Here is a 26,997-nt window from a genome sequence, read left to right as displayed (position 1 = left end):
CACCCGTGACATCACTGGTTGCTGGGATGCCCGCGTCCCCAGCAATCAATGACTACTCAAAGGCAGGGATCTGGCTGTTTGGGCTGATGGTCCGAACAGGAGTGTTGCTCGGTCCTTGCTCGGACCGCGGTTCGCCATTTAATGATGGTTGATCTATGGGATATCCTGGAGTGCCAGACCTCATAGCATGTGGACTGGCAGCCAAGCTTGGCGGTTCTGACATGGAAATAGAAGGAGTGGAGAAACAAAAGTATGCTTCTTAACAGCAGGAAGGGAGAAGATTTTTCAGTCGGTTCCTTAGGCTTCTTCCACTGAGACAGATGGAAGCCCTTGCCACAGTAGCATCCTTGATAAAATTATCAAGTGCTGGTGCAAAGAGAAGTTGTCCCTCAAACTCCATAAGGATCAAACACTTCATGCACACAGATTCTGCAATCTAATGACTAATGCTTTACATATATTATACTGACATGAGGAACATGTGGAAAATAAGACACAACTAAAGTTTTATAGCCACAGCCATCAGCTTCACACATTCTATAGAAGAAGAATCAACTGCCAGCAATGCCAGTGGCTCTGGAATCGAAAAGCACTCTGTAGCTTACTTTTACCAGAGCTCCATGGCTCCATGTGGAACCCAGTGGCCAAAGGTCACTTCCAGCAACATTCAAAAAAAAAAGCGCTAGCAAAAATAAGTTAGCTCTTTACAAAGCAGAGCTGAAGAAAAGGCACCCATTCTCCTAAGACCCTAGCAAAAAAAAAAAAAAAAATCGAGGCCTACAGTTTTTTTTTTTTTTCGTTTGCCAGTGTCCAATAGTGTTAAAGATTAAAGATTTCCTGTGCCCCTCAATGGACAAGAAAAAAAAAACACTTTTTTCAAGAGCAAATAAACTCTAGAACCCCAAATCAGCTTTTTATTGATGTTCATTGATCTGCTGCAGACTTCCCAGTACTAGGGTTGATTCTCATAAAGAGTCGAACATGTTCTCTTTGCAATCAAATGTACGGTTTAATTTTCCATGAACATGACTGGGTACTCTTTGCAAAGTACATTTTCTTTGCTTTACCTTTAAACTAAGTGAAAAACTGACTTTTAAAATTGAACATAATTTAGTAGTAGAACAGCCCAAAATAGATTCTCCTACTCCTGACAATCCTGCTTTTTTAACCTACCTAAAATCACACTGACCCTGACTTTATTCCCCAACCTAGATCAAACTCTGCACGATCTTTGTTTTTTTACACAAACTTTGTTGACATACTTCTCATTTAGCAAGAAGAAAAAGATGCAATGTATATTTTTCCTCAATTCAAGAACAAAAATGAACATGGGGCCGTAGTTACTGATCGCGGTGATAGATAATCACAGGCAAGCACAGCAATCATGTGATAGAAAGCTGGTCCTCCCAGCTTCCGATGATTAGTATGAGACTTAGAGCTATTGGTGACAGCTTGGTCTCTGTGCTGGGAGTGTGCTGTGCAGCACGCTCCCAGTATAAAACATAGGTACGTATATGTGGCCCCATGGAACAAGACCCATTTCAGTAAGGCTGCATATATGCAAATGTTTGTCATTAAGGGATTAAAAAAATCCATAGTGCTATGTAAATCCAGTGTCATAAATGTACTTGGTACTGACCCAAAACCACAATAGTTTTCCTCTGAGAAATCAGTAGGCTTAATTACCATATCACCAAGATCCATACTTAGATCCACAGCCGCTGCTCCTGACTCTCCATCTCTCTTATCTAGGTCAAATGCCTTCTTATAGCATCCTCGAGCTCGGCCTTTGTCACCAGCTACGTCTTTGTAGTAATGTCCCAAGTAGCAAAATACTTTGGAATAACAGGGATCAAGTTTAGCAGCCTGCAGATCAAAAAGGGATCAGTAAGTATAACAAATTAAACAATTTATACAAAATTATATTAAAAATTAAATGAAAAACATACTGCAAACTGAACATCTTAGTCTGACTAGGAAAGGCAAACATAAGGATGTTACATATCAATGCTACAGGAGCTTGGGTCTAAACAAAAACCTTTCTATGGCTTCCCATGGCAAAGATGTTTAAAAAATATGCATGTCCAGCCAAAACTCACACCTATTAGTCATACAATATAAATGTTTTTTGTGGAATTTATATTGTATGACTAATGATCTATGTATGCTTATTTATGTATATTTTCTTAGCTAAGGCAATAGATCTCTTTGCTTCCAATTGTTTGGGTCCTGAAGAAGCTAACAAGCGAACCATGTCGACCTCTGGAGGATACAATGCTATGGAAGATACTGCTGTCACTATTTGGGCTGGTTAAGCATGTTTGTTTTTAAATAATGTCATTTCATTATGTATTCCAAATAAATATGTAAATTTACAAATGCGAGTTTGTCCTACACTGTACCAGTAAAGTCCCATTATGTTCTTTTTTTCTTAATTGCTTATTAGGGATGAGGTACAATGCAGTCTATAATACAATATTCATTTACAGTGGATATAAAAAGTCTACAAACCCCTGTTCAAATGTCAGGTTTCTGTGATGTAAAAAAATGAGACAAAGATAAATAATATCAGAACTTTTTCCACCTCTAATGTGCCCTATAAACCGTACATTTCAGTTGAACAACAAAATGAAATCTTTTAGGTGGAGGGAAGTAAAAATAAAAAAATATGGTTGCATAAGTGTGCACACCCTTAAGCTAATACTTTGTTGACACACCTTTTGATTTGATTCCAGCACTCAGTCTTCTTGGGTATGAGTCTATCAGCACGGCACATGTTGTCTTGGCAATATTTGCCCATTCTTCCTTGCAAAAACACTCCAAATCCGTCAGATTGCGAGGGCATCTCCTGTGCACAGCCCTCTTCAGATCACCCCACAGATGTTCGATCAGATTCAGGTGTGGGCTCTGGCTGGGCCATTCCAAAATTTTAATCTTCTTCTGGTGAAGCCATTCCTTTGTTGATTTGGATGTATGCTTTGGGTCCTTGTCATGCTGAAAGATGAAGTTCCTCTTCATGTTCAGCTTTCTTGCAGAAGCCTGAAGGTTTTGTGCCATTATTGACTGGTATTCTGGTATGGTGTTCATAATTCCCTCTAGCTTGACTAAGGCCCCAGTTCCAGCTGAAGAAACACAGCACCAAACCATGATACTGCCACCACCATGCTTCACTGTGGGTATGGTGTTCTTTTGGTGATGTGCAGTGTTGTGTTTGCACCAAACATATCTTTTGGAACTATGGCCAAAAAGTTCAGCTTTGGTTTCATCAGATCATAACACATCTTCCCACATGCTTTTAGCTTTTGGAAGACTTTAGATGTGTTTTTTAAAAATTTAGCCAGGCTTGGATGTTTTTCTTTGTAAGTAAAGGTTTGCATCTTGCCACTCTACCCCATAGCCCAGACATATGAACAATACGGAAGATTGTTGTCACATGTACCACACAGCCAGTACTTGCCAGATATTCCTGCAGCTCCTTTAATGTTGCTGTAGGCCTCTTGGCAGCCTCCCAGACCAGTTTTCTTCTCGTGTTTTTAATTCTGGAGGGACGTCCAGTTCTTGGTAATGTCACTGCTGAGCCATATTTTCTCCACTTGATGGTAACTGTCTTCCCGGTGCTCCATGGTAGATCGAATGTCTTGGAAATTCTTTTGTATCCTTCTCCTGACTGATACCTTTTAAAAATGGGATTCCTCTGATGCTTTGGAAGCTCTCTGCAGACCATGGCTTTTGCTGTAGGATGTGACTAAGAAAATGTCAGGAAAGACCTACTAGAACAGCAGAACTTTATTTGGGGTTAATCAGAGGCACTTTAAATGATGGCAGGTGCGTACTGACTCCTATTTAACATGATTTTTAATGTTATTGCTTAATTCTGAACGGCTATATCCCCATTTATAAGCGGGTGTGCACACTTATGCAACCGCATTATTTTAGTTTTTTATGTTTACTTTCCCCTTCTAAAAGATTTCTGTTTGTTTTTCAATTGAGGTTTACAGTTTATAGGTCACATTAAAAGGTGGAAAAAGTTCAGAAATGATTTATCTTTGTCTCATTTTTTTACATCACAGAAACCTGACATTTTAACAGGGGTGTGTAGTCTTTTTATATTCACTGTAAATCTATCTTGACATATGCTTTAACAAGACTGTTATTTTTCCAATTTAGGGAAAAGAGACAATCTCCTGACAAAGCACCTGGTTAAACCACACCTTAGAGTGTAGCATGGGGCTGTGGAAGAGAGCAGGCGGAGTTCCCAACACAACTACAGAACTGACCACAATGTGCTCTCCTGCTTAGTGTGGCCAGTTTTTATTAGGAAAGCAGACGGCATGGAATCAAGAATATGAAATGTTGGGTTTACATATTCTTTAGGTATTTGAGTCCCAAGCCTTTGTCTCCCTCAATCTTCTTAAGTCACAGAGTGTTTTTCCCCTAAGTTTAGCATATTTTAGGGTGCATTCACACCTGTGAATCCAGCTGCAAAGGTTGACGGCAGTTGTAGTTTTCCTATTCACAGAACCCTGTGAATGAACGGTGTGGCCGGGAGGACGGAGCCCTGTACAGCTGTATTTTTAAATAATTGTGACAAGGAGATTTGGGAGAAGCTCCCTGGCTCGCTGTTACTAAAGGTGGTGGGTCCGTGAGAGGCTACAACAGTGGGAACATGTTACATGTCCCACCATAAAAACATGCGGAACATGTAACATGTTCCCAAAGGTGAACTTATCCTTTAAACATCTTAGGTCTGCACTCACCACCCCCATTATAGCATGCTGATTTATAGAACAGTATTCAAAAGCAAACAAAAGAAATCCGCTACTACATCATACAGCCATTCAAAAATCTGGGTTCAGGACTGCTTATTCACAACTTGTTTTCTTTCTTCCATGTGACCAGAGCCATGACAGCCTAAAAACAATACTTGTTCTTCACAGAAAGAATTCTTTTTTTTCTACAACCACTCTGTAGGTATTTGGCTAGTTTAAATGTACATAATGAATGATGGGGTTATTCTGTAACCATCAAATGTTTATTGTCACAAGGCACACTAGCAGAGGGCCGGTGCAAGCAAGCTTCTGAATGAATGGGGAGTTGAGGGATAATGGTCAACAAGGTGATCAATCTACCAATAATCCCAATCTACAGTGGAAACAACCTAAAGATTGAAAAAAAAAATGTTTACGTACCTTTAAAAACTGTGTGACAGCTTTTGTTTTGTCTCTCTTGGTTTCTTCACTCATAAACCAGTAAGTGAGTCCAAGATAGTAATAATAGGTTGCAACTTCCAGATTTCTCTGAATGGCACTCTGAAAACTGAAACACAGCACAAAAATTATACATGTGTTACAAGGCTTCATGAAAAAAGCGGATTCCCAGCCACATTGTTCCTACTAGCATGAGACATTCTGGCATGACTGGACTGGATTAATAAAGAACACTAATACATATAATTCCAAGAACACCAGAAGTGGTAAATGGCTTTCACTACTATAAAACTTTCCAAAAAGATGCAATGCAGCCAAGGTTCACTGACAAGGATCACTGACAGAGAAATCAAAAGAAAATCCAAAATTTTGGGTTGTCCCCAAGACAGGAATAGTGGGGACATATTCCAATAAAGACACTAGTTCTGGTAAACCTGCTGACAACCAGGGATTGCCTCACTATAGAGGGTTTTTTTTCTCACTTCTTCTTTTGGCTATGAGACAGGAAGTGAAGAGAAATCTCTCCAATGGGACACAGATGGCCAAAATAAACCTTATGGGGCCTATACCCATCCCTTGCTACATCCAAAATGACAAAAAGTTCTACTTTAAGCCAACACCCCCTACAGCACACACCAGATGACTCATACCCTCAGTACTATGTTTTCCTGAGTCTGTGAAGAGGAGTGAATGTCCCTTTACCCCAATCAGCTCTCAGATTACACTCAGCTCTGTGCTCTAGCTCTGCAGTGGGTGATGTCAGATTCCCAACCTCAGCTTTCTGCTATCGAGAAAAATCTTTTCACCTGTGTGTTGTAGAAATGGCTGCAGATAAACAGGTACAACGTACATAGGAGAATTTGTTCTGGACTTTAAATGGAGGTAGAGGAGAGACTGCTACAGATCAATGTATGCAGGAGGATTTTTTTCATCTCTATGTATCCGCTGAGGATAGTCACTTCATATATATAAGGATTTACAACCACTTTAAAGCTTCACTCCAGGGGAAAAAAAAACAACCTTGCAGTAGGGTCCCCCGCATTGCAATGGTTACCTGTTAATTAGGTCTAGGGGCAGAAGATTAGGGAGGAAATATTTACCCTATTCATTGCTCCAGAAACATCCCTCCAGTGCTGCAACCAGTCCCCTGTAGCTCCTCTGTAAGCTGAGACTGGCTCTGGTCTTGCATTCCAGCTTCCAAAACATACAATACAGGGTTAATGACCCTGTATTGTGTGTGATGACACCAAGGTTCCACCCACAGACTGGAGTTTTGAGCAGAGGAGGACAGCACTGGGGCCAGCCAGGGTATAAAGTGAGTGATACAGTCCATTCTGAAATCCAATAGACATAACAAGCAATTAACCCTTGCAGTGCAAGGGGGCTCCACTGCAAGGGTGGATTTTTTGTTTTTAATTTTCATGGAGTTGACCTTAAAGCAAGATAGTGCAGTAGGTAACCATAATGTACAAAGTAAAGTAATCCATAGGAACTAACCAGGTTTGAATTCAGTGCAGGCTTACAAACTAAAGCAATTAATGGTTAGTTGATTTTGTTTCTTCTGGGAGGGGTAAGGAATGTATCAATCTTTGTTCAAGGATTCCCCAACAACTCCACTGAGGGGATAACCCTGTTTTAAATAAGATATCTTACTTTCAACTTTTTAACCAATATGTTTTAGTAGTTGTATCTAGTAGAAAGACTCATTGTTTTGTAATTTTAAGATGTCTGAACCTTCCTTACTTGAAATGAGTGTTGGGAATTGAAGAAGCCACTTGGACGAATATAGAAATAACTACAGGATTATAAAACAAGCTCAGTTTTGACCAACTATGACTAGCTGTAGCATGACCTGAATAAATTAAACTCTTCAAAGACATGTTCATTAACAGTATTTAGCCCCCTTTCCCAAGCCAGTCAGATCAATGCTTCAATGCACTGGCCATTGTTTATGACGAGGCAGCTGACATGGAGGGGATTCTTCCAGCACATCAATGATGTGAAGTAACCAACCTTTTTTCAGCCTCTTTGTAACTCTTCTGCACGTAATGGATTAGACCTTTCAGAAAATATCCCTCTGCCATCTCAGGGAGTGACTGTATGAGCTCTTCTGACAGCTGTAAGTAATGATTAGGATCAGAAAATGCATGTAATGTAATTTTAACAGCCAACCACTTCCTGCCTACAATCTATACATTAAAACTCCCCAGCACGATGCCCCCATCCTCCCTTTTAAGACTCTTCAGTCATTGACTATTCCTGTCCTCATTGACAATTGGGAACTAATCATTTTATTTTGTTTGTAAGGTGTTGTGCAAACTGCTGGTGCTATATTAACCCTGTATAATAATAATAATAATGTGCTTAATAAGTCAGCTATGATGTAGTGATAACAAACAGGCAGGAGGTTTCACTGGCAAAATAAAAATGCAGCCTGAAGATGGCAGCAGTGCGCATCTGTTTCATATTGTAATTGTAAAATACAATTAAATTATTACAAAAAATGCACTTTTGTCAGTCATTAATAAAAACAGAGTATGGTTTTTATTAACCACTTCCGTCTGCCCATGTACATAAACTGCCAGAGGGGGGCAGTGCAGGACTGGGAGCTGTAGGGGACCTCTGTGTGAGGTCCTGATCATGTGATCACTGATTGGCCAATCAGTGATCACATGAATAGTAATAAGCAAGATGTCACTTCTGATATCATTGCTTACTACGTGTGAAATCTGTGAATGATCACAGAGATCACATGGTACAAGGCTATTCACAACAGCTCCCACAGTATTTTTCAATGGCTGCAAGAATGCAGCCAGAGAGGAGAAATGATTGCTTTTACAGCCTTTATGGGTATAAAAGCAATCAGTGTAAAAAAAAAAAAAAAAATCTTCATCACCCCCACAAGTAGTACAGTGTTACTATGTTGACACTGTACTGCTAGGGTGACAGTATATTAAAATAAAAAATAATAATATAAAAAAATAAAAATTAAACATTTTTTTTCAAAATTATACATTTTTGGTTATAAACTAATTTGGATTATTTTTTTTTTTACTAAAAAGATAACTGAATAATTTTTGGCCAAGATTTATGAAGAAAGATTATTTGCAAAATTTTAAAGAAAAACACTTTTCTAAAATTTTGGACTTTTTCATTTATATAGCAAAAAAAAAAAAAAAATACTCCCAGTGGTGAATAAAAAACACCAAAATAAAGTTTTATCTGTCTCATCTATCTTGTACCCACAATAAGAAATAGCAAAGAAGTTAGCAGTCACCAAGGAAGCTTAAGGACGTCACCACCTTGGGGGTGAGACGTGTGTAGTTTTCAGAGAGTATATAAAGTCATTTAGGTAGGCAATTAAGTCACAGAGTTATTACTGAGGTAATCAAGGAATCCTGATACTGGTAAATTTGGCCAAAGCAGCTAAGCTTTTATGACCTCTGGTTACAAGAGGGTTAATAATTCTGTTTTCATAGAACAAAGAAATAAAATGGGGCACACGCAATACAATAATTGGCTTCCCATTGTGAAAAAGCATTTGAAGAATCGAAAATTGATTTGCAATTTTTCACAAGCTGTGCTGTAACTGTATACTGGAAAAATATTTCAATGCTATAAATCAGCCTGTAAAATTATTTGAAGGAATACAGTACTAAAAACCAAGAATAGCCTTGACTTTTAAAATCTTTTTCTTTTACAAATGCACTCTGTTCAATCGCACCACATGCATCAGTTACACACACACAAAGTCTAAAAAGAGTTAGAGGTCATTCCTCAGGCACAGCATTGGCTCCCACTGACTCCTATTCAAAAACTAGGAAGTACATAACAAAAAAAAATACTGGTTGTCTTGTTTTGGAGGTCAGATAAGATGCTTCTTCATTTAAAGGAAAATCTAATATAATTTTCAGCTAGCTCATATATTGAGCCATTTTTGCAGTGTTCACCATAAAGTAGATTCAGAAAATTGTCCCCCTATTCACTTAGCCCTAGATGCCAGATCTCACCTTGCTTTAGACTCACATAACAAATGCCAAAAAAAATAAAGAAGCTGTGCTTCAGATAAATAACCTTCTTTTTGTATTAAACAAATTCACCGCAGCTTCTACTCTGACACGTTTCACTCCATATGAGCTAAGTCTTAGAGCAAAATGCATCAGTGAAGGTATACGGCACATGCAACAGGAACTCCTTTACTAAAAAGATGATTATTGATCTAGAATGTAGCATCTCTCCTATATTTGTTAACTGTCCAAAAATGCCTTGTTCTTGCATCAAGACCACATTGGGCAACACAGCCCACTACTACTGGTGTGATTTGACCCTCAACAGATCAACATTCAGGTCATTCTGGATCTACATCACTGGACAGGTGGAGAGGAGGCACTGTATCACCTTCTCACCACCTGCTTTAACTCCTTCAACCACACACTAGTGCTCTGAAACTGCAAGTAAACAAGCATCAATATTAATAAAAAACAATCCAGTCCAATCCACATATATCTCTCAGTTCCAACGGTTTGTCTGCCCACCACCTCTGACTATGGAACACATGCTCACTAACTCCGGCTGCAGCTTACACAACTCCGCCCTCTGGCCATGTGTGTGGTATCATCCCAACGCATTTTATCATTGTTCAACTGGGACAGCTAAAGTAACATTGTCACTGTATGCTGTCGCACTTGTTTCATTGCAGGGGTGGAAGTTGTTATGTATAGAAACTACATTATTTATATACTGTATTTTCAGAAGAACGTCAGCTATAGCAGGTTACCTTTTTATATCAGTAGAGATTTCCTAAATATGATGTCATGGAAATTAGTCAAAAGAGACATAAATAAGCAAATCTTTTTTACATGATTATTAAAAATGATACTGAAAAGAAGACCTTAGTATAGGAAAATGTAAATTCCAAGTCAATTGCATAAACACAGAGGGGTTTGATTTACTAAAACTGGACAATGCAAAATCTGGTGAAACTCTGCATAGAAACTTCCAGTTTTCTTTCTGTCAAAGCTTAATTGAACAAGCTGAGATTACAAGATTATTGGCTACCATGCACAGCTGCATCAAATTTTTCATTTTCCAGTTATAGTAAATCGACCCCATAGTCAACCTAGTTTTGACAAGTAGTCTGGTTTATGAATTGCATTAACTATACAGGAAACCTACCTTAGATGCTTGCTCCAAAAAACCCTTCTTTAAATACACCTTGCCTTTCAGGGCGACGAGAGTTGGGTCACTGTCCTTATTAGAAATCTAGAGGAAATAAATATTTGTTTAAGAGCTTTCTGTTTACCTGCACATTTATTGTTATCCTCCTTGTAAATAAAAATAAATCTAAATAAATAAAATAGAGAGCCAGAGTGTCTCAGACATAAAGATGGGCAGAGGTTCACCAATCTGTGAAAAATTGCAGAACAATTTCAGAATAATGTTCTTCAATGTAAAATTGCAAAGACTTTCAATTTATCATCATCTACACTGCATAATATCATCAAAAGATTCAGAGAATCTAGAGAAATCTATGTGCACAAGGGACAATATTGGATGCACATGATCTTCACGCACTCAGGCAGCACTGCATTAAAAACAAGCATGATTCTGTATGGACTCAAGTATACTTCCAAAAATCACTGTCAGTTCACTGTGCCATCCAAAGCAGCTATCATGCAAAGAAGCAGCTACATCTGAACATGATACAGAAATGCCATTGTCTTCTGTGGGCCAGAGCTTATTTAAAAATGGTCTGTTACAAAGTGGAAAATTGTTCTGCCGACAGACAAATCGAAATTTTACATTATTTTTGGCAACCATGGGCGTCATGTCCTCTGGACAAAAGAAAGGAGGGACCTTCAGGCTTGTTATCAGTGCTCAGTTCAAAATCCTGCATCTCTGATGGTATGAGGGTGCATTAGTGAGTATGTAATAGGCAGCTTGCACAACTGGAAAGCTGAAAGATATTATCCAGGTTTTATAGCAGCTTATGTTCCCATCAGAAACCTAGTAGTAAAAGAGTAGTAAAAGAGCCTGAGTGCTTAACTGGCCTGACTGAAGTCCAGACCTTTCACCAATTGAAAATATTTGACGCATCTTGAAATGACAACTACAACAAAGAAGACCCAGGACTTCTGTGCAGTTAAAATCCTATATCAGGTAAGGATAGGACAACATTCCTATCCAAAACTCCAGCAACTGGTCTCCTCAGTTCCCAGACATTTACACAGTTCTGTTAAAAGAAGAGGGGCTGTTACACCATGGTAGACATGGCCCTGTCCCAACTTTTTTGAGATGTGTTGTTGCCATCAATTTCAAAATTACCTTATTATTTTCTCAAAATGCTACATTTTCTTATCTTTGATATGTTTTTTCTGTGAATAAAACACGAGTTTATGATATTTGTTAGACATTGCTTTCTGTTTTTATGCAGAATTTACTCCCAAATTTTTTGGAATTGGGGCTGCATACTAAGTAAAGCTGTCACTTTCCAAACAGAGTATATTATGGGAAAATAACATATACACAGAGGTTACTCTCAGAAACACGCTTGTCAAAATGAACAGCAAAACAAGTCTAAACCACTTGATCAAAAACATTGTATTATGTTTGTACATGTTCTCATTCATATGCTAAATTAAAAAAAAATACTTAAAAAATGCTGCTCACCTTTTTTTAGATGTTCTATTCTAGAAAATGCAGTACTGTAACATCTTACCAGTGCTCGTTGTTTATTAGGGGGCTGGGTAACTGTGTTTTCCATAATTAAAGTAGAACTATAAGAAAAACATTTTTTTTTGCTATTTTGGATAAAGTAAGAAAGGGGTATAACCCCGGTCAGTTTTATATTTGCCATCTGTGTCCTATTGGGCAGCTTTCCCTTCACTTCCTGCCCTTCCTTCCTGCTGAATGGGAACACATAAACCTACAGTATTGCGGAGTTATAGGCACATTTTGTCCAAAGTCACAGTCACATGTAAGGAAGTGTATTGTACTTTGACATATTGTTCTAAAATAACAAATAACTTTTAATACAGAACCACTTTAAAAAGGTAATCCCTAAAGTGGAGTTCCAAAGGGGAAGCTCCGCTTGTCTGCCTCCTCCCCCCTCCACTGCCACATTTGGCACCTTTTGAAGGGGGGGCCGTGCTTCCACTTCCGCCTCAGTTCACGGCGGCGAACTGACCCAGAAGATGGGGCCCCTTTCCCCTGCAGCCTTCTGGGACACTTCACAGGTCTCAGAAGACTGCGGCAAATTCACAAAGTGCCAGCACCCAAAAGCCGACTGAATTGGCACGGGTGAAGACACTGCTGGATACCTGGACAAGTAAGTGCTCTAATATTAAATGTCAGCAGCTACAGTTGCAAGAAAAATTATGTGAACCCCTTGGGATTACGTGGAGTTTTGCATGAATTGGGCATAAAATGTACTCTGAACGTCATCTAAGTCACAACAATAGAAGAACACAGTCTGATGAACATAATACTACACAAAAACATTAGATGTTGCCATGGTTTAATTGCACATAACATGTAAACATTCACAGTGCAGGGAGGAAAAAGTATGTGAGGCCCTAGCTTAATGACTTCTCCCAGAGCTAATTGGAGCCAGGAGTGAGCCAACCTTGACTCCAATCAGTGTAATGATATTGGATGTGTTGCTGACAGCTGTCCTGCCCTTACAAAACACACACCTGTTTTGGGTTTACTGGTTTCAAGAAGCACTGTCTGATGTGAACCATGCCTCGCAGAAAAGAGCTCTAAGACCTACGATCAAGAATTGTTGACTTGCATGAAGCTGGAAAGGGTTACAAAAGTATCTCCAAAAGCCTTGATGTTCCTGTGTCCACGGTAAGACAGACTGTCTACAAATGGAGAAAGTTTAGCACTGTTGCTACTCTCCCTAGGCGTGGTCGTCCTATAAAAATGACTGTAAGAGCACAGCGCAGAATGCTGCATGAGGTAAAGAAGAATCCCAGAGTGTCAGCTAAAGACCTACAGAAATCTCTGGCACATGCTAACATTTTTGTTGACACATCTACAATAAAGAAAACATTAAACAAGAATGGAGTACATGGGAGGACATCACGGAGGAAGCCATTGCTGTCCAAAAAGAATATTGCAGCACGTTTGAAGTTTGCAAAAGAGCACCTGGATGTTCCACAGCACTACTGGCAAAATATACTGTGGACAGATGAAACCAAGATTGAGTTGTTTGGGAAGAACACACAACACTATGTGTGGAGAAAAAAAAGGCACAGCACACCAACATCAAAACCTCATCCCCACTGTAAAACATGGCGGAGGGAGCATCATGGTTTGGGGCTGCTTTGCGGCCTCAGGGCCTGCACGGATTGTTGTCATTGATGGGAAAATGAATTCCAGAGTTTATCAAGACATTTTGCAGGAAAACGTACGACCATCTGTCCACCAACTGAAGCTCCGCAGAGGATGGGTGATGCAACAGGACAATGACCCAAAGCATACAAGTAATTCAACAAAACAATGGCTGCAACAGCACAGAATACGCCTTCTGGAGTGGCCCAGTCAGAGTCCTGACCTCAACCCGATTGAAATGCTGTGGCATGACCTTAAGAGAGCGATTCACACCAGACATCCCAAGAATATTGCTACACTGAAACAGTTTTGTGAAGAGGAGTGGTCCAAAATTACTCCAGATCGTTGTGCAGGTCTGATCTGCAACTACAGGAAACGTTTGGTTGAGGTTATTGCTGCCAAAGGAGGGTCAACCAGTTATTAAGTCCAAAGGTTCACATACTTTTTCCTCCCTGCACTGTGAATGTTTACATGTTATGTGCAATTAAACCATGGCAACATCTAATGTTTGTGTAGTATTATGTTCAGCAGACTGTGTTCTTCTATTGTTGTGACTTAGATGACGTTCAGAGCACATTTTATGCCCAATTCATGCAAAACTCCACGTAATCCCAAGGGGTTCACATACTTTTTCTTGCAACTTTGCAACTATACACTATTTGTAGCTGCTGACTTTGATTTTTTTTTTTTTATTTACTACAATGCATTTTAATTTCAATATTATCCCCCAATTGAAGAATAACTCAGATCTCACTTTTACTAATATGACAAGAAGTTTAGAATAAAAGGCTTAGTGCTTAGAGAATATAAGGATTACATTCCAACCTGATTTAAATAACTGGACGGGGCACAATCCCTCTGAAAGGGAACAAACCATGAGGTTTGCAATGGGTTCATACCCAAAAGTACTTTACCCACCTGCTCAAGAATTTTCAGGATCTCTTCAGGGTCACAGTATTCCAGCATTGCTTCAGCTTTCAGCTGCAGAGTAATATTCTTTTGTTCACAGTCTCTCGGTGATAGGTTATCATGAGACAAAGCATTGATAACTGAATGAAGAAAGAAAAAACATCCTATTCTAAGTAAATGAAAAAGCATAATACCACTATTACAAAGTAGTATGCAAAAACATCTTTACCTTTTTCACAGGACAGAACAGCCTCTTCATATCTGTGTAATTTCTGCTGAGCCTGGGCCAGAAAGAACCATGCATGGGGGCATGAACTCACTTTATGTACGCCTAGAAACCAAAATAAATGTTTAAAGGAGGAGATAGCCGGGATGGATCTACAGCATCAAATAAGTGATCTCTGCATGTCAAAACCAACTGAATATGCAAACTTGTATTTAAAGTGGAACGTCAATCTTTCAATCAACATTGGCTATTTTTAAGCCTTATTCTGCTAGCTAATAGATAGGAAAGTATATATTTACTTATTGTTTAAAACATTTTTTTCATTTCTTCAGTTATTTCCTGCTTTCCAGTCCTAGGAAAATGATGTCCTATATTTCAGGAGTCTTCTGGAAGGGAGGAGTGGTTTTCTTAATTAGGCACACCCTCCTGTCTGTATGCCTGAACTAAGGGTAGAGGGATTCCAGGTAGTAAATGCTACACAAATCATCTGCCTTTATTCAAGATGGCCCCATGGCCAGAAATGCTAAGGGGGTTGTTTTTCAAAGTGATTTCTCAGCAAAATAAAGTATGGGGACATGGATGGATGATTGCATTTAGTTTGAATATTAAGAATGAATTCAATAGTGTTTTAGCTTTGTGGTGCTCAGATGCAGTGTAGTTCTGCTTTAAACAGGGGTACCAGGGGATACAGAATACCTGATGAGAAAGCTATTGTTTTCATCCCGGCATTTGCTTTATGCCTATATTCTCATCTTTTGAATGAAATAATAAAAAAAAAAAAAAACACAACACTTAGCCAGTGAAATTGCAGACCAGTGCGTTTTCTGGTTCAAGCACCTCTTATTTACTAAGCCTAATGCAGCCTTTCCTGCCACACAAAAGAGCGAGGTTGCACAATGTCAAATCATGAGCCATGCAGCCTCAGCCAACTGCCTACTGTATCGGTCTGCAGGAGAAAGAATTCCACTAAACTGAATGGACTACTTCAGCATGTTTACAATGATGATGCTCTTTGGAAATTTAAAAAAAAAAAAAAAAAAGCTTTATAAAAAGGAGCAGTCTCTCTACACTGTCAGAAATCACATTCCCTCTTTTATTACTACATTCACTGGAAAAGCAGCAAGTTGAACCTGTTTGTCATGGGTAATAATTCCCAAAGTATCATTGTACATTGTGAAGAGTTATTCTGTCGATCTAAAAAGAATGCATAAAAATATTTTACATCACTGTTTCTACTGAGTATATGACTGATCTATATATAAGAAAATTATATAAACATGTATTTTACCTTTACACAATTTTTCTACTGCCAGATCATACTTTTTATCATGCAGAGCTGTGATTCCCATTCCAATGAGGCCAGGTCCATTGTCATTATCCAACTGCAAAAGCCTGTTGTAACACTGGACAGCTTCTTCGCCAATGTCTCCTGTGGCAAAGCAACAGGATAATTTAATATCAACTTTTAGACCACTGTAATCTCTAAACATAATGAAATAATGCACCATTACAGAAAGAAAAGAAAAAGGAAAAATAAATTATAAGCAATTGTTACCAATGCTGAAAGCTGGCTATGGGCAGATATAATAACCCCTTTAGTCCAATTTTACAGTTGCTAAAATTACTATGTATTTTCACCAAAAAAACTAGCAAAAGTGTGTAAATACTAAATAATGCTGAAGAACTGTTTCAGTGGATAAGATGCATAAGAGAGGCAAGTGGGGAGTATGGCAATTAGTGTGAGAGGAGCGTGGAGGAGGTTACGTTACGGGGGGGGGGGGGATGGTATGTACAGGAGAAGAGTGCGAGAGGTATTATGGTGGACAGTACAGAGGAGTGCAGAAAGCAAGAGAGGGTTGCAGGAGAGGCGTGTGAATGGGTATTACAGTGGACCATATATGTATGAGAGGAGTGTGGAGGCTAATAAAGTGGGATAGTATCTGCAGGACAGGAGAAGGGACAGTATTGCAATGGATTGAATGAGCAGGAAAGGAGCATTGAGGGTTTTACAGTGGACAGTAAGAGCAGGAGAGGAGCACAGACAAGACTGCAGTGGACAGTATGTGCAGGAGAGGAGAGACAAGGACATCATAGTGAACAGTATGTGCAGAAAAGGAGAGAAAGTTACTTTGTAGTGGACAGTATGTTCAACAGAGGAGAGACAATGACATTATAGTGGACAGTATGTGCAGGCAAAGGAGAGAAAAGGAGTTTATTATGATGATGGGCAGCATATACAGGAGAGGACTACAAAGCGTGTGACAGTAGGTAGTATGCACAGGTGAGGAATGTGAAGGTCGAGCAATGAACAGTATGTGCAGGAGTGGAATGCAAAAAGTTTAACAGCGTGCAGAATTGGAGTGGGGAGGGTATGAAGCAAGGCAGTAAGTGATAGAGAGAAGTGTGGACGGTATAAAGCTGTAGGACTGTAGTGCAAATGGTATGCACTATCAGATTGTTTTGTGTAGGCAACTCTAAGATTTTCTATTGACTCAGACTGTAGAAGGAAAGAGGGAGGGGTGTGAAGATGGCTGGGGGATATCTGTCATCTGGGAGGGAGTGGGTAAGATGTCAAGGGATGTGTATAGGTACACGGTTACTGTGGGGACTGAGGAGAGTTGAACAGGTTCAGGAAGGATGTCCATCAGCAAGGGGATGTGTGTGGAGGCTGGAGAGGGATCTGGGTTTTCTTTTACAAAGAATTTTATTATAGAATAGGTAACAGCAGAGAATCAGTCGAAAACAGATGCATTAACCGACAGGAATAATACATACAAGGTGGGATCTGGGTTTTCAGCAGAGAGGTGAAAGGTGCTTGGGAAAGGATGTCTAACAGCATGAGGTAGGATGGGGCAGCTGGAGACGATGGCCATCAGAAAGGAGATGGAAATGTGAAGCTGCTGGGGAAGGCAGTCAGTTGGTGTGAGAAGTCAGTTTGGTAGGGACCATGTTATGATGTCTGTCAACTGGGGGGGGGGGCGGTGTTAGTGGCTGATGAGTGGCACCTGCAGAGCTCAGGAGCGGGGCGATCTCTCACACCAGCTGCAAAGCTCATGGGCAGGGCAATCTGTCATGCCAGCTGCAGAGCTCAGGTGCTGGCTGCAGCCAAAGAAACTGGTGATATACAGTACACTGATACTTACTTTTAAGAGGGATGTGTGTAGGCAGGACAGGTGCATGTTGTGGGTGTTTTGATTGGGAGGGATGTGTAGTGGGTCAGGTGTATTGGTTACGTTTGGCAAAATGTCGGGAGGGATTTGTGCAAGAGGGGGTAGTAAAACCATAAGGAGCGTTAGGAGAAATGGATGATTTTATGGGGGAGCCAGGCTGAATTTGCAGGAGGAGGAGCATTTAGAGTCTGAAGTCTGTTGTTTGCAAGTCTCTAGTAGGTGTGGGTTTAGTGTGCTGACATTTTGTCAATGGGGGACTGTCATGTTTCACATGACTGTCATATTGACTGTCATATGCCTTTAGGTGTTTCTTTATTTTTTTTCTGCTCCTCCCTTTCCTTTGGTTTAGTTAAGGCTGTAAAGCTAGCCCTTTCCCAGAAATGCATTGCAGCTCTAGCCTCATGTCATGGAGCAGGAAACATTATGATCTTTTGACCTATCGAATGTTCATTGTTGTAAGATTCTCTCAGTTTACGGAATAAACTTCACAAGATCTACAAGATGTCTTATCGATTGAGTCACTGACTGTGGTATCCAACTGAGGTTGAAGTTATCGCTATCTCATCACAACTGTAAGTTACAGAGATCACACTATCAATGCTTAGATTGGAGAGACAGAACAGGGACCGAGACATGTGTTAGTAGTGAATCTGTTTCTCTTCCTCTTAGGGCAAAGTGGAAGTAGGACTTTATATTATGGTTAAGGATTTTCCATATATTCTGTTGATCTTAGTGGTCTGTACACCCAGAATTAAATAAGTTCTGATTATCTTGTGCTATAGAAATAGGTATAAAGTGGTATAAAAAAGGTCCAGTAATATGATATTTTATTTTACATGATGAAGGATAAGTAGCTGGCAGTCACCTCTAAGGCAGAACAGAATTTAAGACTAATTATGTGTCTGAATTGTCTGTAATTACAAGTAGTACCGCAAAGCACTGTACAGAATCACTTTGTACACCATGTTCTCTGGGAAAGTGCAAAATAACATGTACTTGTATATCATCATCTGTGCATATACCTCCTTTTTAAGATCCTATTTCAACAGCAAACGTCAGTATATAGGTCACAATGATGAATACTGGGGACGATTAAACATGAAAAGAACTGGAGGAAAGGAAATGTAAGTCATTTACAGCCTCCAATCAGGTTACAGCTGTCATATTTATAGTCCAGATTACAAAATGTAATGTAATATCTATATATACACACTCTTTACAAATCAATTAATGTGATGTTTAAAATATTTGTTTTTCTCATACCTCTGCTCACTGTATATCCCAGACATCTGCACTTATGGGAGAAGCTTCAGCACACATCTTTTATTTACTGTGTTTAAAGATTTAGCATTTGTGAGGTATTTTAGATGTGTAGCATGTTTCAAAGCAGGCTGGGGGTGCAGAGTTTGTTAATACAAGACAGAACAGATTATGTAATTAATGTCATGACAGACCTGCCCAGCCATTCACAGGAAACTTTGGATTTTCATACTGAATACAAAGCTTCCCATGATTGGCAAATCATGGGAAGAGGTGGGGAAATGGCATCCACATCACCACAATGCACACCAGCAAATGATCTAGAGAAGAAATTCTCTCAAATTATTGGCTCTATTTCAAAGAGCAACACTGTTTATATATAAAATTGATTTTTTTTTAAGACCCAGAATGAAAACAATATAGTCATTCAACACTCTTAACTATTTTACTTACAATAGCAGAGAAAAACAAATAAGTGGCCAACAAACTGAAAATGTGTCTGTGTCCTCCCCTGCCTCCCTAAATTTATATAGATTGACAAATACCAGAGGAAAAAAAAAAAAAAAAAAAACGAGGCAGATACTGCACAATGAAAATAGATGTATTTATTTATTTGGTGTAGGTCTGTTGCACTTTTCTTACAGGGTGTGTTGAGTGTCACAAGTTATATTTAAGGGTTAGTAGATAGTTTAGAGACAATTAGCACTTAGCCAAGTTGTTGTTATTATCATTGCAACATCCACCATATTTATATCAGGCATATGAAGCCGCCATATAGAGGACCCACTACATTCACTCCCATTTATACACCACTGCAAAGATTTGATGCCTTAAACTTAAATATTTTGGACTAATTTTGCATTTACCTTTTACACCCACAGAACAGTTATGCTATAAACATTATCCTCACAGCTTCTCACAACTTCGACCACCGCATCCCCCCCTATATATACCTGCAGGTGGGAAACAGATCTAAATAGACAACTAGATCCCTCTGATTGGGACCACATCTGAGCAAACACGAAATCATCGTCACAGAATATTGTAGCCTTGGAAACCAATTATAAAGTTCTAACTAGATGGTACTTGGTTCCAGCGAGAATCGCTAAATACACCCCTAACTACTCCCCTAACTGCTTTAGAGGCTGTGCAGACCCAGGAACACACTATCACATATGGTGGGACTGCTCAATAGCCCAAACTTTTTGGGCTGATGTTTTTAATGTGATATCCAAACTTTGCGCAAACCCACTCCAACCTACCTCAACAACAGCTCTTCTCAATATGCGCCCCCCCCCCGGCGTAACCACGTCGCAATTCAAGCTTATCCTGCAAGTTACCATAGCAGCCAAGCAGGTCATAGCAAAATCCTGGAAATCATCCACCCTAAGCATTGCTGCTGTTAAAACCAGGGCTACGCAAGCCATGATACACGCAAAAGTGGAAGCCACAATCCTTGACACAATCCCTCAGTTCCTGAATGTTTGGAATCCTTGGGTAGAATGTTTCCTCCCTCAAAATTTTGACGAATCACTCCTCCATTGACATGAACTCTGTATATTTCCGGCACTAATCTGGTACCACTACTAACCATACTGGCACACTATTATATCCTTCCCTGACAACCATGGGGTCATTTTACCCCCTCCCATTCCCCTCCCCTCCCTGGTCCTCCTCTGTTCGCCCCTAACTTTCCATGCAGCTAGGGAGAGTCATTACCCCCACTGTTCACTCTCTTTGCGATATGTTAATACCTTTTGTTCATAATTTTGTTTTCCTGATATCATAAGTTGTGCAGTTCTGCTTTCCTGCCTCTTGCTCTCCTTTCCCATATAAAGACATCAACAGTGTCCATGTTTCTCCCCAATATCTTTATGTCAATGTAATGTTCATTACCTGCTGTTAATGCCTTGTTCTCTGTTATAATTCTAATAAAATGTTTGAACAAGAAATATTATCCTCACAGCAGAAAGTGGGACAATCTGGGAACCTAAGGAACAATCAAAGCTTTGCTTACCGGACCTAATGAGGTGCAAGCTAAGTACTTCCAGAGGATAGGTGAGGGTAGGGTAGGCTGCTGTCATGTTGTTACAGGTCGCTTTTAACTTGGCTTCTTCATGCGGCAGCTGGCAGTAAAAAAAAAAAATTGCATTTTTCCCACTGTAAGACTTAAAGTAGTACTAGAGACTAGATTTAAAATAAAACAAACATGGTATACTCACCTCCTCTGTGCAACTGTACTGTACAGAGCGGCCCCGATTCTCCTCCTGTGTCCCCTGCCAGCGATCTTGGCTCCTCCTTTTCTTAGTGTGTCCCCATAGCAAGCCGTTTGCTATGGAGGCACAAGGTGTCTGCTCTCTTGAGCCCTATGTCTATGGAGCCATGTTCCATAGACTTACACAGTGGGGCTTAACCAATGGCTCTTGCTGCTGCTCAAGTCCTGTGTGAAGAGGAAGAAGAGATGCAGCCATGCACAGCGCTCGATCTATTCTCCCCTCTCTTTCCCTTCACACAGGGAAGAGGGAGGACAGAGAAATATCAAATATTTTTTACCATAATGCAAGCAATGCATTAAGAGGAAAAAAAAAACATTTTTAGCTTTAGTATCACTTTAAGGCAATACAGGTACAAAGTAAAAGCCAAACATGGAAGGTTTATACCCAATTTGTTGAATATCTTCAACAAATATGTTAAATGCATATGTCTTTCCTCCAAATTGTTATGAGCATGCTTATTGCTTATGCCAGTGGTGCCTGACACATGGCCCACTACCTATCAGGAACAAGAGAAAAGCAGGACAGCAGTGGGTTCCAGGCACTGGAACACTCTGACTTCTACCATAGAAAGAAAGAACCTGTGAGGTGGAGTAATTTCTGCCAACAGCACAAGTAAATTCCTGGCCTCAGGGAGAGAGAGTGGCACAGGAATGTGTGATCATGTAACTGATCACCAATGTGGAGGGAGGAGGGTTAGGAAACTATGAACAGAAAATTGGCAAAGGTGGGGATATGTGGAGATGTTAAATAACATTGCCACTGACCTCCAGGGTATAGGTGTACCTGGCACTGCGACTAACCACCATTGGGGAGGTTTGAATAGCACTGCAACTACTCACCAATGTAGGGGGGGAGATTATTAGTATTTCACTGACAGCATCGCTGGGGGTTAAAAATGCAACCACTGCCACGGACGCTGGGGTTTTGACTGTGGTCACTGGCATAAATGGGGCAATAATAGGGCTTATTTAATTCCTGGATCCTCTTCAGTGCGCACTGCAATATGCTGCAAAAAATACAGAAGTGTGTTGCAGCCCATTCATTTCTAACAGGCTACCTAATTTGATGCAAGGCACCTCAACACATGAAAACGTGATGAGATTATGCAGCCCTCTCAAACTGTCTGGGTGGGCACTTGAAGCACTTTGAAATTTTCACATTGACTACTACTGTTCTACACATTTTGAAAGTTCAGAAATGGTGATTCATTTAGATTTATCCAATCCTGATTAATTCATGAGAGGATCACTGCAAACTGTACATAATGTATACTACGTGGGACAATTGCAATGTGTACTGAAGATATTTCAATATGTAGATTACTTGGCCCAGGGCCTCAAATCTGTATTTTTTTGCTAGAAAATTACTTAGAACCCCCATTAATTATATAGCTTCAGAAAGCAGAGGCTCTGGAGAATAAAGTGGTGGCTATTTTTTATGTCACAGTATTTTGCACACCAGTTTTTCAGGAAAAAATACACTAAAATTAATTTTAGTGCACACAACCACAGTACAAAACCCATTTTTTGGTAAAATATAGAAGATGATATTGCGTCAAGTAAATAGATACCAAACATATGAAGACTCAAAATTATACACGCCAGTGAAATGGCAACAAACTACGGTATCTAAATTTTTTTCATAGGAGACACTTTAAAGGACTTTACAGGTTATCAGTGTAAAGGTAATCATCAATAATGGTCTTAGAATGATTGATCTCGCTCTGATATGCACGGAGAGACCACACATGTATGGTGCAATTACTGTTTACATACATGTGCAGGAACTAAATGCACATTTGCATGTATGTGCGGGGGGGCAGGGGGTGTTTTTAACCTTTTTTTTTTTTTACACTTTTTTTTCCATTTAACTTTGCCATATCAAGGGGGCCATCATTCTCACCATTGTAATAAGGATCTGGCAGCTGTGGAGCCACTCTGATTACTTTTACTGCACAGTCGGTCACCGGCTGTAAAAATAATACCAAGCTCATGGCTGCAGTTGAAACCACGAGCTTGTTTTAACCACTTGCTGACAGGATGTTTTTCTACGTGCGGCAGTCAGCAATTGGTTGATGACAACATCAGCTCAGTTGGAACCTCTCATTTTCATTGAAGCATAATGAAATGAAATCAGACCATCAAATCACATATATAATGCTCCAGAATAGACTTATCCAAACGAATATAAGATGTACCTTAGACAAGCAGAGAACAAAGTCCTGATAAAGTGCACGGTGCTCTTCTCCTGGTACCTCTTCCAGGTAGGAAATGGCATTTTCAAAGGCATTTAAGAGCTAGAATAAAAGCAGGTTGTATATTGTCTTAATGAAAGCAATTGAAAAATAAAGTACATTTGCCAAATAACTATCTACAATTTATTTTAAAGTGTACATTGTGTGCTCTTAGCGTAAACCACAAAAACACCCAGGGAAAGTCTCAAAATAAAAATAGCTACAAATAATTGCAAAGATGTGGAAGGCGGTTCTGTAGACTGCATCTTTCAGCTCTTTCCATAGATGATGGGCTCATAGAAGGCCACTTTGGATAGTCCAACGTTTTCTTTTCGGCTATTCTTGAGTGCTTTTTTAGCTCTATGTTTTGGGACATTATCCTGCTGGAGGACCCATAACCTGTTACCGAGACAGAGCTTTCTGACACTGGGAAGTATGTTTAATTTTAGAATTCCTTTATAGTCTTGAGATCTCATTGTGCTCTTCCCAGACTCAAGGCATCCCAAAAGATATTCGAGCCTCTGCCATGATTCACAGAAGGTATGGTGTTCTTTTCTTTGAAGTTTTAATTTTTTCATCTGTGAAAGTAGAGCTGACATGGGTCTGGGTCTTTTTCCTTTGAGTAATGGATGGTCCAACAAGACACCAATGTACATTGACCTAGGAGCTCAGCTTGCATTTCACATGAATTTTCTCTCTCTTTTTTTTGTACCAATTACACATTCCTTCTGTTCAGTCTGGGGTTGATTCTCCTCTTGTGTACATATCCTGGGATGTTGTCTATATTTCCACAAATAACTTAAAAGAAAAAAAAACAAACATGTTATGTTATACTTACCTGCTCTGTGTAATGGCTTTGCACAGAGCAGCCCGGATCCTGCTCTTCTTGGGTCCCCCGCCAGTGCTCCGGGCCCCTCACTCCTTTCTGTGCTCCACAGCAAGCAGCTTGCTAAGGGGGCACCCAAGCAGGTGCATTCCCAAGCTGCTACTTAGTGTGCATTCACACATGGAGCTGTGGCTTGGCCCCACCCCCTTCTCTTCTCATTGGCTCACTGGCTGATTGACAGCATTAGGAGCTGTTATTTTTTCAATGAGCTTGTAAGGAGGACCATGTCGGGGGAGGGTGCCATTTTTGCAACTCAAAAACTCCTTTCAGTCTCTGCACCAAACATCCACGTTTTGGAAAGAGTATGAAAGGGTTAAAACTCTTGTTAATGTAATGTTTGTGTCCCATTAGAGAAATTTCCCCTCACTTCCTGTCCCACAACAGAAGCGAGAAGAAATCCCTACAAAGGGAATTCCCTTCTTACACAGTTGTCACCAAAACAGGTGTACCCATTGACTTGTTTGAATTTCTCATCACTTTTTGTTTCTGTGGTGACAAATGTCACTGAGATAAATGTGGGTGAATCTACCCAGCAAGGACATAGGCAGCAATAAAAATTTGGCAGAAGTTAAAAGTGCTCAATACTCCATCTAGAATTAAAATTTAAAAAAATAAACGTTTCCCAAGCACTACAATGGGGAAAAAAAAGAATATTCTCTTTAATCTTTGGTTGTTACTTTTGTTAAAAGCAATATTTAAATCTTCTTATCACTAAAACATAGAGGTTGAAGTGATTCCTGTGTATATACGAACATGAGCACAATATGCATTGTGTGGGCACACTGGGTACACCTACATACAAGATATTTCAATGTCATGTTTTACCTGCTGCTGGATCTCATTGTCTTGGAACTCTATGTTCTCTGCCAGCAGCTGGGTCATCTTTCTCCATAACTTGTAAAGTTCACTCTTGTTAATACCTTCATCTTGCTTCATGTTTATAAACTGTTGCCATGTTTGTGCAGCCTGCATAAAAATACAAAAACATACATATATGCAATAACAAATATGCAGTATAAATGGCTTTTTACTTGTGTGTCGTCGTCCCCCCAACCATGACAGCAATTAGACCAGTGATTGGCCATTTTGGCAGAGTGCAGCAGAAAGTGGGAGTTCATCACTGGGATGCCGCATCACACCTGGAGGTACCAAGTTTTTTACCACACTAGACTGGCAGACTGAGGTTACTGCGGGACAATAGGTAAGACAGTGGAAGGTACCCCACTGTATCTGCATTAGAACAAAAGTTTTTTTTTCTTTTTGGATGGAGTAGGGAAGGGTTAGACCCCCTGTCAAGTTTTCTTTTGCTGTCTGCACACCATAGCATTGTAATTTCCCTTCACTTCCTTTCTCAGAGATGCAACAGAAAGTGAGAGGAAATGTCCCAATGTGAGGAGAATCCCCCCTTAGACAGTTGTTACTGAACAGGTGTCACCATTGGAAGATTTCCTCTTGTATTTCTTTTTCAAGGGACAACTCTAAAATTTTGGATTTCCCCTAACATATCTTTTAACAACTATTACCAGGACAAATAGTGGGGTAAATCTCACCAATGGGGACCCAGACACATAAATGCTTGATAGCAGGGGCGGACTGACAACTCATGGTCCCCCGGGCAATAGGGGATCATGGGGCCCGTGTCCTTGCCCAAACTCAAAAAAGCCTATGAAATTGGTGCCAGAGGCATCTCATGGGGCCCCCTACTAACCTCAGGCCCTCGGGCAGTGCCCGAGTTTCCACATGGTCAGTCCGCCCCTGCTTGATAGGGTATCTAACCCTACTCATCCACAAAAAAAAAAAAAAAAAAAAGGTTTATCCGCACAGTAAGAACAAAAATTTCCCACATTTACTCTAATGTGACTAGTATCTCAATCAGGAAAATCAGTTTTTTTTAAACTGTGCAAATATGTGTCACATTCATACAGTGAATGTTTTATAAACAGACCCCCTTGAGTGCACAAAACTACATCCAATAAACTTTACGAAAAAAAAAAAAAAACATGAATGAACAGCAGCTACAATCCTTATAACTAGGTGCTTCCACACCATGTTCACTGCCACATTTCTGTATATACATTGCAGTGTGGTAGATAATATTCACACTCACCTGTAAGTTTTTTCTATCTTGCTCGTACAGATCGACCAGTTTTTCACAAATGTCACACCACTTCTGTTTGTCAGAGCTAGGAGAAAACAAACAAACACACTTGATTGAATGGGCTATCCTTCAGTGAACATATTGGTTATGTGAGAGATGACATTGGATTGTAAGAGTATATTTATTTAAAATAATGTTTTATCAATTGGGAAATCATTTGGTCTAGCTCATGTGACATATCTTGAATATATTCCAATAAATGGTAATTATAGAGCTGGAAATGGGACAGTTAAAAGGAATAAGTGCAAACGACTTTAATATGTGGGTTAAGGGGTAAAGCCAAAACTTTTTTCTGGTCTTGGATAGAAAGGTAAAGGGTTAGAACACTTCAGTTT

The 26,997-nt window shown here is 39.8% G+C and overlaps 1 protein-coding gene across 1 annotated transcript in view; it reads right to left on the bottom strand.

Annotated features, from left to right (window-relative positions):
* Nucleotides 1-26,997, bottom strand: part of SKIC3 (SKI3 subunit of superkiller complex) — a 133,850-nt gene that overhangs the window by 69,708 nt on the left and 37,145 nt on the right. Inside the window, exons 5-15 of the mRNA XM_089679150.1 lie at nt 26,612-26,687; nt 25,330-25,470; nt 23,583-23,681; nt 21,127-21,235; nt 15,968-16,108; nt 14,683-14,784; nt 14,463-14,593; nt 10,383-10,469; nt 7,221-7,324; nt 5,190-5,316; nt 1,687-1,866 (exon numbers count right to left, since the gene is read on the bottom strand). Coding sequence (XP_089535276.1) covers nt 1,687-1,866; nt 5,190-5,316; nt 7,221-7,324; nt 10,383-10,469; nt 14,463-14,593; nt 14,683-14,784; nt 15,968-16,108; nt 21,127-21,235; nt 23,583-23,681; nt 25,330-25,470; nt 26,612-26,687 — 1,297 coding nt within the window. The remainder of the gene's footprint in view (nt 1-1,686; nt 1,867-5,189; nt 5,317-7,220; nt 7,325-10,382; nt 10,470-14,462; nt 14,594-14,682; nt 14,785-15,967; nt 16,109-21,126; nt 21,236-23,582; nt 23,682-25,329; nt 25,471-26,611; nt 26,688-26,997) is intronic.

This window comes from Staurois parvus, unplaced genomic scaffold, assembly GCF_062004578.1.
Source record: "Staurois parvus isolate SC_StPar_1 unplaced genomic scaffold, SC_StPar_1.0 ptg000218l, whole genome shotgun sequence".
Lineage (NCBI taxonomy): Eukaryota > Metazoa > Chordata > Amphibia > Anura > Ranidae > Staurois > Staurois parvus.
This window is presented reverse-complemented; position numbering and strand designations above follow the sequence as displayed.